General features: G+C 43.2%; 1 protein-coding gene across 9 annotated transcripts in view; it reads right to left on the bottom strand.

Moving 5' to 3' along the window:
• Nucleotides 1-1,151: 1,151 nt before the first annotated feature.
• The window catches only part of ZNF169 (zinc finger protein 169), a 44,777-nt gene continuing 32,825 nt past the window's right edge, over nucleotides 1,152-13,103 (bottom strand). For 3 of the 9 annotated variants that reach the window (XM_063649697.1, XM_063649696.1, XM_063649695.1), the window contains 2 exons: nucleotides 12,888-12,983; nucleotides 1,152-6,140 (listed from right to left, as the gene is read on the bottom strand). In XM_063649697.1, the coding sequence (XP_063505767.1) occupies nucleotides 4,582-6,140; nucleotides 12,888-12,983 (1,655 nt within the window). In that variant the 3' untranslated portion in view covers nucleotides 1,152-4,581. The remainder of the gene's footprint in view (nucleotides 6,141-12,887; nucleotides 12,984-13,103) is intronic. The other 6 variants (XM_063649691.1, XM_063649692.1, XM_063649693.1 and 3 more) reach the window with 2 other exon arrangements.

Here is a 13,103-nt window from a genome sequence, read left to right as displayed (position 1 = left end):
GTGTAGTAGTGTTAAGCATAGATTTCTTTTTTTTTTTTTTCTGAGACAGAGTCTCGCTCTGTTGCCCAGGCTGGAGTGCAGGGGCGTGATCTCTGCTCACTGCAAGCTCCACCTCCTGGGTTCACGCCATTCTCCCGCCTCAGCCTCTTGAGTAGCTGGGACTAGAGGCGCCCGCCACCACGCCCGGCTAATTTTTTGTATTAGAGACGGGGTTTCACCGTGTTAGCCAGGATGGTCTCAATCTCCTGACCTCGTGATCCGCCTGCCTTGGCCTCCCAAAGTGCTAGGATTACAGGCATGAGCCACTGCACCTGGCCAGGCACAGATTTCTTATTTCCATAAAACACTAATATTCGTTTCTGGTGTGGTTTTCTATTAACCCAATCAAATCATTCTTTTCCCCTTCTTCCATCACCATTTTTACCTAAAAGGGAGGTTTCAGATGTATCTAGCAGAGATATTATTAAAAAGTTCCATATATACATATATACGTATTACACATATACGTATATATGTATAATATATACATATACGTATATATGTATAATATATACATATACGTATATATGTATAATATATACATATACGTATATATGTATAATATATACATATACGTATATATGTATAATATATACATATATACGTATATATACGTATATATGTGTATATATACACGTATATATATATATACACACACACATACATACATACACACATTTTTTTTTTTTTTGAGATAGAGTCTTGCTTTTGTCGCCCAGGCTGGAATCAATGGCGCAATCTTGGCTCACTGCAACCTCCGCCTCCCGGATTCAAGTGATTCTCCTGCCTCAGCCTCCGAGTAGCTGGGATTACAGGCGCCTGCTACCATGCCCCAGCTAATTTTTGTATTTTTAGTAGAGACGGGGTTTTGCCATGTTTGCCAGGCTGGTCACGAACTTCCGACCTCAAGGGATCCACTCACCTTGGCCTCCCAAAGTGCTGGGATTACAGGTGTGAGCCACTGCGCCCAGCCTGTTTTTTATTTATATATCATTTATCAGGTCCATTTTGGGTGAATGGCCATAGAAACTTCCATTATGGAAAAACACTTTCAAGTACAAGGTCAATATATATGCTGGAATGGTTATTATTTCTATTTATATTCTCAGTAGAAATTTTTAAACTGCTGGCATGAAATGATCCCATACCACACATATGCGTGTGCACGTGCACGCACACACACACCATGCTTCCCTTGTGACTTCAGCTCTGGCCATTGGATAACTCACTGAGGCAAAATGGCTTCAGTGAACATGTGTTGATAAGGGCTGTCCCCAGTGGTCTCAGGGCATCCTCACCAAAGCTAACCCGAAGACCGTCTCCAGCTGAGATGCTGGGGTCAGTAACCTCCATCTGTCATTCTTCTTTCATCTATCCTCTCAAGGCAAATTCTTCCAAACTAAAATCTCTTTCTTTTCATTCTGGTGAGAAACCCCTCTGAGCCAGCAGTGGCTCCAAGCACTGGGGAGACTGACCAGGCAGTAAACACTCGGTGCTGAAGGAACAGGGCCAGGGCCATTCTTGGTGTAGGCATTTGTCAGGATCTGGGGCATTTGGGCTCTGGGGATCAGGGAACAGGAGCGACTATAGCTAAGGGGGCAGTGTCTTGGGTTGGATAGAAGGGTGGGTGGCTTCAGAGCCTTAGCTCCTGACTGGAGTTTTAAGGAAGGTTGTGGCTGAAGGGCTGGATCACTGGCACGCAGGCATAGCTAACATGACAGGGATGTGAATAAATGCCCTTCAATCTGGCATCAGGGAAGGTGAGCGTGTGGCCAGTGGCTCTCATCACAGACAATGGAAGACTTAGGAAGAGGTGAGGTTGAAGACCATAATATCCTTGTCCCATAGGACAGTAGTCTAGAATAAATACACAGAGTAATTCCTCCATGTCTCCGAAGAGGTTGAATGCCTTGGGGTTCTCCTCAAAGTATCAGTGAATGAGGTACATAGCCAGGTATGCAGCTTTGTAGAGAAGCAGTTTATTAAAACAAAAGACCATAAAATACAAAGGAGCACTGTGCAGAAAGTAAAGCATAAACCAACTATCTCATGATCAATGAAGGAAAGCAACTCTTTTTTCTCCATTCCATATCAGGAAAGTGGAACATCTGTTATTGATTTCTGCCATCTTCACACTTATGGAGAAAGGAAAGGAATTCAGGAGAGCACTCTTATGGCAGGTGCTCACGACTAGACAGGAATTTTGGAAGTCCAGAAGGCAGAGTGTTATGGACTAAATTGTGCCCCTCCCCACCCAAATTCATATGTTGAATCCCTAATCCCCAGTGTGACTGTTTTTGCATACAGGACATTTAAAGTTGTAATTAAGGTTAAAATGAGGTCTTTAGGGTGTTGCCCTAATCCAGTATCACTAGTGTCCTTTTAACGAGAGACACCAAGAAAGTGTGTGTACAAAGAATAAGCTATGTGACACCACAGAGGCAAGGCAGCCATCTGCAGGCCAAGGAGAGAGGCCTTAGTAGAAACCAAACCTGCCAACACCTCATTCTAGGACTTCCAGTTTCCTGAACTGTGAGAAGATAAATATTCCATTGCTGAAGGCACCCAGTCTGGTGTTTTCTTATGTCAGCCCTAGCAAATTAATACAGATTTTGGTACTGTGATTGGGATGCTTTGTAACCTAAAATGTGGAAGTGGCTTGGAACTGGGTACTTGGTAGAAAGAAGCTGCAAGAGTTTTGAGGCACATGTTAGGAAAAGCCTGGATGACCTTTAAAACACTGTTGGTAGGAATGTAGATGTTAAAGGTTCTGGGCTGGGTGTGGTGGCTCACACTTTGAGAGGGCAAAGCAGGAGGATCATTTGAGGCCAGGTGTATGAGACCAGCCTAAGCAACACAGCAAAAACCCGTATCTACAAAATGTGTGTTTTGTTTTTTTTTTTTTTTTTAATTTTAAGGTGATTGTGGTGAGGTCTCAGACAGAAATGAGGCATGGGTAATGGGAAACTGGAATCCTTGCAAAGGACTTGCCCAAATTGCGTTCTAGTGTTTTGTGGAGTATAGAAATTGTGAGTGAGGCAGTGCAGAATATTCAGGTGATATTTCTACACAAAGTGATGCAAGTGGAGTCTGTTTTCTCCTTGCTGCTTATAGTAAAATATGAGAGGAGAAAGATAAATCGAAGGAACTGTTAAGCAAAAAAGAACCAGTACTTAAAGATTTGGAAAATTCTCAGCCTGTCCGCATTGCAAAAAATGAGAAAGTATGTTCTTGAAAGAACACTAGGGTGTGGCTGGACAACCATGTGATAAAGAGATTAGTATAGGTCTGAATGGAACCAATTAACTGTCTCACCAGAAATGCTGCCAGCTTGAACTGAATAGAGAAAAGAGACAGGACAAAAATGAAGGCAGGCTGTTAGACTTCTGGGATTCTACAGGAAGGTACAATAGAGCTATCCAGTTGCAAACATACGTTAATCTTCAAGAAAAGGGAAGAATGTGATTCTCAAAGGTTCTAATGGGCCCAGAGAGTACAGGTCTAGAGGGCAAGTGTGTCTCCTCCTCAATTTCAGTGGGCCAGGAGCCGCTGCCAAGGGCCAAGGGAGCGACACTGCAGCTCCCGTGAGCCTAAAAAGCAGGGCTGCCAATCCAGTTGGCCCAGAGGGCAGAGCACTGAGCCAAAGGGGATTATTCTCGAGACTTAAAATCTAATGGAAGTTGCCTTGCCAGGTTTGAGACTTGCTTGGGATCCATCATTCTTCATTTCTTTCTCATGTCTCTCCTTTGGAATGGGGAAGTCCAGCCTCTGCTTGTCCCACCATTGTATAATATTTTGGAAGCAGATAATCTGTCTGGTTTCACAGGATCACACCTGGAGAATTTTGCCTAAGGATGAATTGTACCTAAAGTCTCATTCACATTTGATTTAGATGATATTTAAATGAGATTTTGGATCTAGAGTTGAAGTTGGAATGGGTAAAGAATTTTGGGACTGTTGGGATCATGTGAATGTATTTTGAATGTCTGAGGGACCTGAACTTTGGAAGTGGAGTGTTATAGACTAAATTGGGTTTCCCAAAAATTCATACGTTGAAGTTCCAACCGTGTAGTGTGACTGTATCTGGAGACAAGGCCTTTAAGAAGGTTATTAAGGTTAAATGAGGCCATGTGGCTGTGGCTCTACCCAAAATGACTGATGTCCCTAGAAGAGGAGGAAGCCACACCAGGAAAGCATACACACAGAAAAAAGCCCATGTGAGGACGTGGCCAGAAAGCAGCCATCCACAAGCTAAGCAGAGAGGCTTTAGCAGCAGCCAAACCTACCAGTACCTTCATCTGGGACTTCCAGCCTCCATAAATATGAAAATATATTTCTGTTGTCAAAGTCACCCAGCCTGGGGTACTTTGTTATGGAACCCCTAGCAAGCCAAGACAAATTGCGAATATAGAAAGTAAACCAAGAATCAACTATCTCATGATCGATGAAAGAAAGCAACATTTTTTTTTCCATTCCATTTCAGGAAACTGAAGCATTTACTAGTGATTTCTGCCAGCTTCACACTCACGGGGAAAGGAAAGGTCAGAAGACCTCTTGGGGTAGGAGCTGATGCCCAGACTTGGTCCTCCTGTGTCTATGCAAGTGAGACTTTTGGCTAAAGCCACGCCCACACTCCCTGCAGACATACGGCTTCTCCCCAGAATGGGTCCGCTGATGTCGGATGAGGGCAGACTTAAAGCCAAAGCCGCGCCCACATTCATCGCAAATGCAGGGCTTCTCTCCTGAGTGTGTCCTTTGGTCAGAGATAAAGTGTAACTTCTGGCCAAGTCCTTGTCCACACACCCTGTCTACATAAAGCTCCTCCTCTGAGTGTGTCCTCTGGTGTCGGTTGAGTAGCGACTTAAAGCCAAAGGCACGCCCGCACTCGGGGCACAGATAAGGCTTCTCCCCTGTGTGTGTCCTCTGGTGTCTGATGAGGGTGACCTTCTGACCAAAGCCACGCCCACAATCAGGGCACAGGTAGGGCTTCTCCCCTGTGTGTGTCCTCTGGTGTCCAATGAGGGTGACCTTCTGGCTAAAACCCCGCCCACACTGGGGGCACAGGTAAGGTTTCTCCCCTGTGTGTGTCCTCTGGTGCCTGATGAGAGTGACCTTCTGGCGAAAGCTGTGCCCACACTCAGCACAGACATAAGGCTTCTCTCCTGAGTGTGTGACCTGGTGACTAAGGAGCAGTGACTGCTGCCTGAAGCCACGCCCGCACTCAAGGCACAGGAAGGGCCTGTCCCCTGTGTGTGAGCTCTGGTGCTGGAGGAGTGATGCCTTCTGGCAAAAGCCTCTCCCACACTGAGGACACACGAAGGGCTTCTCCTCCAAGTGCGTCCTTTGGTGTAGAATGAGGGCTATCTTCTGGCGAAAGCCTCGCCCACACTCCTGACATACAAAGGGCCTCTCCCCGGAGTGAATCCTCTTGTGATTAGTGAGAGAGGATGTATACCTGAAGTGTCGCCCACATTCCCTGCACACATACGGCTTCTCCCCCGAGTGCTTCCTCTGGTGTATGGAGAGGGAGGCCTTCTGGCTAAACCGACGCCCACACTCAGGACACAGGTATGGCTTCTCCCCGGTGTGTGTCCTCTGGTGCTTGATAAGGTCTGATCTCTGGCAAAAGCCTCTCCCGCATTCAGGGCACACATGATGCTTCTGGCGGCTGAACAGGCTTGACTTTTTGCTAAGTCCCAGTCTATAGTTTCCACGTATGACTGCTCCAGATTCTGAAGTGTCTACTCCCTTCAACATTGTGTCTGACCCCCCAAGACTCATCCTTTGGGCCAGGCGAAGGTCTATTCCTCCTTCTCTGTTCCTTTCTACCCATTCTACTGGGTCACCTTGATGTGGGCTGAAGAATGTCCTAGAAATTCTGCTTGGCCTCTTTCTTAATGAGCTGTTGGGGCCTTCTGTCTCTCCACTTTCTCCTTTTTCACTAGAGCATCTTGGAGCTTCTAGTTGGAAGTCACCTCCTGCAGATGAGCTTGGGAAGATCTGTGTGGGATGGCCACTTAGCGCATATTGTCTGAGGAGCTGCGAGCTAGAAAAGGCCACCAGGTGGGGAAGACTTGGCTGGAATTCTGTTCTAGGCTCTGCTAGAGAGAAAGTCTTGGTCAGAATCACCACAGGTGACCGTGGATTGTAATACCTGCCCAGCAGTTTTCTTCAGATGTTCACAACAAAGACCTATCTTCCAACCCACAAGGGCATATTACATGCTCTATTGCAGCACAGAAAACCCACACTACAAACTAGTCCTATCAGCCAAACTAAAAGGTTCAAAAAAGCATCACAGGCAGCTTCAGCTCTATAAATTGCTGCAAGTAGAGTTACACACTTATCTTCCTTTCTTGGGCGCCGCTCCCTTGCTTTTGCTCCAGCTCAAGCCTATTAAAACTTTGCCTGAGAAACATTTGTTTGGCCTGCTGTTTATGCAAGAGCCAAGAACTTGGTGTCTGAGCTGCAGTAAGAAACAGACTGATTATGATCTTGAAGGTGCTATAAATAAGATGTAAGCATCTGAAGGGGAGCCATGCTTTGGGCTTCCTTGACTGTGGTGACTGAAGTAAGGGGCACCCACGAATCAGATAAGCTGTAGCAAGAGATACTGGTTCCTGTGTGGAATAGGCTTTAGGCCAGGGAGCTTCCATATCGGCCTGATGTGAGTTGTCTCCTGAACTGTATGGACACCCTTAAGTCCTCTTGAAGAAGAGGAATCCCTGATGCTGCCCTCCTGGCAAATGAGGGTGTTGTCCTCTAGCCTCTGGGCAGACTGCAGCCAAGTATATTCCCCGAATAGCATTGCACAACACTGCGTACACTGTTTTGCTCAACAATCCAGGATTTTTTAAAAATCTGGTGAATTAAGGAGAAGCTCAGCATTTGAAGGTTAATAATAGATGACTTCTTATTAGCATAAAGATGTTTCAGGGATTATACATATTTTGGCTTAAGCATATTCTTATCCATGCACAAAAACTGTTAAAACTATACAAATTGACTTTTTCAAAAAATTTTGTTTCTAGGTTTAAATAGGCTGCCAATTGGAGATAATACTAATTCCCATGATGGTATAAATTAAAGGCTCTGGAAATTGGCAGTGCTTTCAGCTTCCATAAGTTGATACCATAACTCCTAGGTAATTATGGACTAAGTTCTTTTTTTTTTTTTTGAGACGGAGTCTCGCTCTGTTGCCCAGGTTGGAGTGCAGTGGTGCGATCTTGGCTGCCTTAACCTCTAGTTCAAGCAATTCTCCTGTCTCAGCCTCCTGAGCAGCTGGGATTATAGGCGTGCACCACCATGCCTGGCTAATTTTTGTATTTTTAGTAGAGATCGGGTTTCACCATGTTGGCCAGGCTGGTCTTGAACTCCTGACCTTAGGTGAGAGACAGGGTTTCACCATGTTGGCCAGGCTGGTCTCGAACTCCTGACCTTACATGATCCGCCTGCCTCAGCCTCCCAAAGTGCTGGGGTTATAGGCATGAGCCACTGCGTTCGGCAGGACTAAGTTCTTATGAGTCATTATGGGACAACCCTCAATAGCAAAGTCTGCTTTCATCATCTCTGAAATTGTTTGCTGCAGTGAATAAGCAAAGTATTCGGTAAGAGAAAAATAAGGCATTTTCTTATCCATGGCTAGTTTATCTTTTTTACCTTACTTTTGTTTAATGACTACTGCTTTTTAACTCAGATTAGAAATTTAGTCTCCCGGAACAAATTTTTTTTTTTTTTTTTTTTAAAGGAGTCTTGCACTGTTGCCTAGGCTGGAGTGCAGTGGCACTATCTCAGCCCACTGCAGCCTCCACCTCCTGGGTTCAAGCAATTCTCCCACCTCAGCCTCCCGAGTAGCTGGGATTACAGGCGCACCTACTACACCTGGCTAATTTTTTGTATTTTTGGTAGTGACAGGGTCTCACCATGTTGGCCAGGCTGGTCTCAAACTCCTGACCTCAAGTGATTCGCCTGCTTTGGCCTCCCAAAGTGCTGGGATTACAGGCGTGAGCCACCGCGCCCAGCCCCTGGAACAAATTTTTAAGAGCATTGATCATAAATGTACCTGGCAAGTAACAACCCATAGCAAGAAACTGAATCAGGGTTTCAAGCGCCCTATCAGAACAGAAGTGAACAATTTAATGGAATTAAACTACTTAACAGAAGACCCTTGGGTCAAGGCAGACGATTATAAATACAATACTGATTTATATGTTATTCTATTTGTTAACTATTTTTAATCACAAAATATATATTTCTTATTTTTGACCATACTATTCCTAAGAAAAACTCTTTGTATCATTGATTAGAGTCAGTAAGATCATATCTGCAAGAGGGAACTTCAGCAGCTTTAGGGATTGCCATTCACATTCCATCTGGAATACAGAGAAGGTCCTTCATGTTAAAATATTCCAGTGGAAAAAGATGTGAGTTTTGCAAGATTACAGCATACAAAATCACTATACATAAATCCATTTTATTTCTATATACCATCAATAAACAACTGAAAATTGACACTTAAAAATAGCATCAAAATATGAAATACTTAGGGGCAAATCTGACAAGAGATATGTAAGGCCTGTATACCAGAAATGACAAAACAATGCCGACAAAAATGAAAGAAGTCTTACGTAAATGGAGAGCTATACTGTGTTCACATACTGTAAGACACAGTATTATTTATGTGTAAGTTCTCCACAAATTGATACAGATTCAACTCGATCCCAATCAAAATCTCAGCAGGCATTTTTGTTAAAAACTGACAAGCTGATTCTAAAATTCATATGAAAAAACGAAGAATAACGAAAAGAACTTTCAAAAAAAAGCAAAGATGGAGGATTTTTTATTTTATTTTATTTTATTTTGAGATGGAGTCTCGCACTGTTGCCTGGGCTGGAGTGCAATAGTGCGATCTCGGCTCACTGCAACCTCCACCTCCCGAGTTCACGGGATTCTCCTGCCTCAGCCTCCCGAGTAGCTGTGATTACAGGTGCACACCACCACACTCGGCTAGTTTTTTTGTATTTTTAGTAGAGATGGAGTTTCACTATGTTGGCCAGACTAGTCTCGAACTCCTGACCTTGTGATCCACCTGCCTCAGCTTCCCAAAGAAGATGGCGGATTTACAGTGAGTTCAAGACCTAATAAAGCTATAGTAATCAAAACTGTGGTACTGGCATAGAAACACTAACAGAGGAGCAGAAAAAACATAGAGTCCAGGTATAGACCTATCACATATGGTCAACTGATCTTCCACAAAGATACATAGGAAATTCAGTAAAAAAAGGGTAGTCTTTTCAATAAGTGGTGCTGGAAAAATTGGATATTTGTGTGCCCTTCCTCCCCTAAAAAAGTACATAAATTCAGATCTTTTATGAAGTACATTTACTCAAAATAGTCTTATAGACCTAAATGTAATTAAAAATTGTAAAATTACTAAAGGAAAAAAATGAGAATCTTTTTGACCTTAGTTTAGACTAAAATTTCTTAAATACACTACCAAAACTGCAATTCACAAGAGAAAATATTGAAAACCAGACTTCATCCAAATTAAAAATTTCTCTTTGAAAGGCACTATTAAGATTATAAAAAGTAAACCACAGAAGAAATGTTTGTAAATCATATATCTGATAATGGACTTCTACACAGAATATCTGAAGAACTCTCAAACCCAATAATACAAAAATAAGAAACCACATTTTTAAATGGGCAAAAGATGTGAAAACATACTTCACTAAAGAAGATACAAGGTGGCAAATAAGCGCATGAAGATACTCAACATCATCAGTCATTAAGAAAATGTTAAAACCACAGTAAGATGCCACTCACTACACAGCTATAACAATGTCTGAAATTAATAACCAAGCCAAGTTTTGACAGATATGGAACACCTGGGGCTCTCATACACTGCTGTGGGAATGTGAAATGGTGCAGCCACTTTGGAAAGCAGTTTGTGAGTTTCTTCAAAAGTTGAATATATATTGTATCCATCATCATACAACCCAGCCATTCCAGTCCCAGGTATTTATTCAACAGAAATGAAAGCATTATATTCACACAAAAACTTGCATGCTTAAAACAGCTTTATTTATATTTGTCAAAAATGAAAACCCAAATACCTTTTAATAGGTCAGTATTAAAATGTGACCTAGACATATAAAGGAATACTCAGCAATAAAAATTAATAAACTATTGATATACACATTATAGATAAAATTCAAAATACTTATGCTGAGTGAAGAATCCAGTTGTATCCTGTATAATCCAGTTATACAAATCCTAGAAAATGCAGACAAATCTATAATTATAGAAAGCTGATCAGTGGTTGCCCAGGTACAGGGGAGGACAGGAAGGAGTGGGAGGTAGGATTACAGTGAGGCAAAAGAAAATTTTCAAGGATGACAGACATGCCTGTTACTTTAGTTGTGGCAGTGGTTTCATGCATGTATACATATGCCAAAACTAACCAAATTTCACACCTAAATAAGTGTAGTTTATTATACCTTAAAAACATATCTTATAATATACCTTAATTGCTGTATCTTAATAACATCTTTATCATTATTTTACTTTATTTTTTTTTTGAGATAGAGTCTCACTCTGTAGCCCAGGCTGGAGTACAGTGGTGTGATCTCAGTTCATTGCAACCTTTGCCTCCCAGGTTCAAGCGATTCTCACTCCTCAGCCATCCGAGTAGCTGGTATTACAGGCATGCACCACCAGGCTCGGCTAATTTTTGTATTTTTAGTAGAGACGGGATTTCGCCATGTTGGCCAGGCTGGTCTCAAACTTCTGGCCTCAAGTGATCCGCCCACCTCAGCCTCCCAAAGTCTGGGATTACAGGCGTGAGCCACTGTGCCCAGCTCATTTTTATATAATGAAATGCTTTTAAAAAGACAAAAGCACTCAGTTGCTACATAGTGTAATACCAGCTATATAGTTATATTTAAAAGCAAAAAACAAAACAAAAATAAAATGCCAGGAAACCATGAAAATAAACAAGAAAGAAGATAAAGCAGGCAAAAATTTATTTCTGTCTCCCAGCATTCATATAAAATTAATTCCAGTTAGATTAAAGACCTAAATGTTTCCATAATTTATATGGGATTTCTACAAATCAATAACAAAAAGAAGAGACCCATTGAAAAGTAGGCAAACACCTTGAATGGTCAAATCACAGATGGGGAAACAGGAATGGCCAAGCAACATATGAAAAGATGCTCATGCTCACTAGTAAGCAACTTAAAAACCCCTCTGAGATTTCACTTCCAGCTGAATAGATGGATAAAACATGAGGTCTCACAATCCCAAATGTTGGTGAGGATGTGCAACAAGAATTCTCATAGACTCCTGCTGGGAGCATAAGCTGCCATGTCCACTTCAGAACACAAGTTGGCATAACTTATATAAGTTGAGGCTATGCATGCCTGTGAACCAGCTACTACACACCTAGGTATATATCTTTTTTTTTTTTCTTTGTGAGATGGAGTCTCGCTCTGTCACCTAGGCTGGAGTGCAGTGGCGCAATCTCAGTTCACTGCAACGTCCGCCTCCCGGATGCAAGCAATTCTCCTGCCTCAGCCTCCCAAGTAGCTGGGATTATAGGCATGCGCCACCACGCCCAGCTAATTTTTCTATTTTTAAGAGAGACGGGGTTTCACCATGTTGGCCAGGCTGGTCTCGAACTCCTGACCTCGTGATCCACCTGCCTCGGCCTCCCAGAGTGCTGGGATTACAGGTGTCAGCTGCTGCACCTGGCTGGTCTATATCTTAAGAGAAACTCTTGGATGTATTCCCAAGGAGGCATACAAGAATACAGAGCAAGATTATTTCATAGCCAAAAAGTTGGAAACAACTTAATAACATCATGTGCAGAGAAGTTTACAGACATGCAAAACAACACCCTGTATGAGTGAAGAACCCATCGGATGGAATAAAAGGATAAAGACAGTCATGGAATGCTAACTCAGAAAACAGAGGCGGAGGAACAGGCACAATTAGGAAAAGTATGGGGCTATTACCTGGTTTTATAACATGCTATCTCTTAGGCTATAGGGCTGCCCCAACCCTACTCATTGTACAGTTTTTCATACCTTGCTGTAATCTTAAATAATCTATGACAAAAGAAACAAAGTTATGAGAATTTACAAGATAGAAATGATGCACAAAAAAGCTACCAGGTTAAGAATAGAAACTGGCTGGGCGTGGTGGCTCACGCCTGTAATCCCAACACTTTGAGAGGCCAAGGCAGATGGATTGCCTGAGCTCAGGAATTCGAGACCAGCCTGACCAATAAGGTGAAACCCCATCTCTACTAAAAATATAAAAAAATTTAGCTGGGCATGATGGCAGGCACCTGTAGTCCCAGCTACTCAGGAGGCTGAGGCAGGAGAATCACTTGAACACAGGAGGCAGAGGTTGCAGTGAGCCAAGATCATGCCATTGCACTCCAGCCTGGGTGACAGAACGAGACTCTGTCTCAAAAAAAAAAAAAAAAAAAAAAAAAAAAAAACCCCAGGGGCAGGGACTTAGTCTCAAAGGACAGGTACTGTTTTGAAGATCATACCAACCACATGAGCCCAAGAATGGAGAAATCCTGAATGTGCTCGAGAAAGGAAGCCAAGTGAGGAGTGAGGCTCCCTGATGGAGGAAGGAGATGGAATGCCAGGGGTGCCCTGTCCTGGGGGGAGGCACACAGTGGGGAAGGCAGGCAGTGCCATGCAGCCTTTACCAGTGGCCTAGGAGGCCTGAAGAAGAACTTCCTCCTAGCACCTCAAAGACAGCCCCTCCTTCCTTACCTGCTGAGCTCCTCACTGCCCTGCACCCTCGCCTGCCCAGGGCTTCCCACTCACCTGGACAAAGGTCCAGAAGATGTTCGTTCTCCTCTCTCCAAGGTTCGTCGCCTTGCTCCAGCTGTTCGATGAGTTTTGGTTTGGAAAATGCAATTCCTACTCACAGGAAAAAAAACCAAGGTGATCTTGAGTTAGTGGCTTAAGAGGCTATCTCAGAACTCAGAGCCAACCCACAAATGCAATAAACCCAGAAAGTGGTAGGGAGGTGCAGGGGTG

Source organism: Pongo pygmaeus, chromosome 13 (genome assembly GCF_028885625.2).
Source record: "Pongo pygmaeus isolate AG05252 chromosome 13, NHGRI_mPonPyg2-v2.0_pri, whole genome shotgun sequence".
Taxonomy (NCBI): domain Eukaryota; kingdom Metazoa; phylum Chordata; class Mammalia; order Primates; family Hominidae; genus Pongo; species Pongo pygmaeus.
The sequence above is the reverse complement of the archived record's forward strand: the minus strand, read 5'-3'. Positions and strand labels throughout refer to the sequence as shown.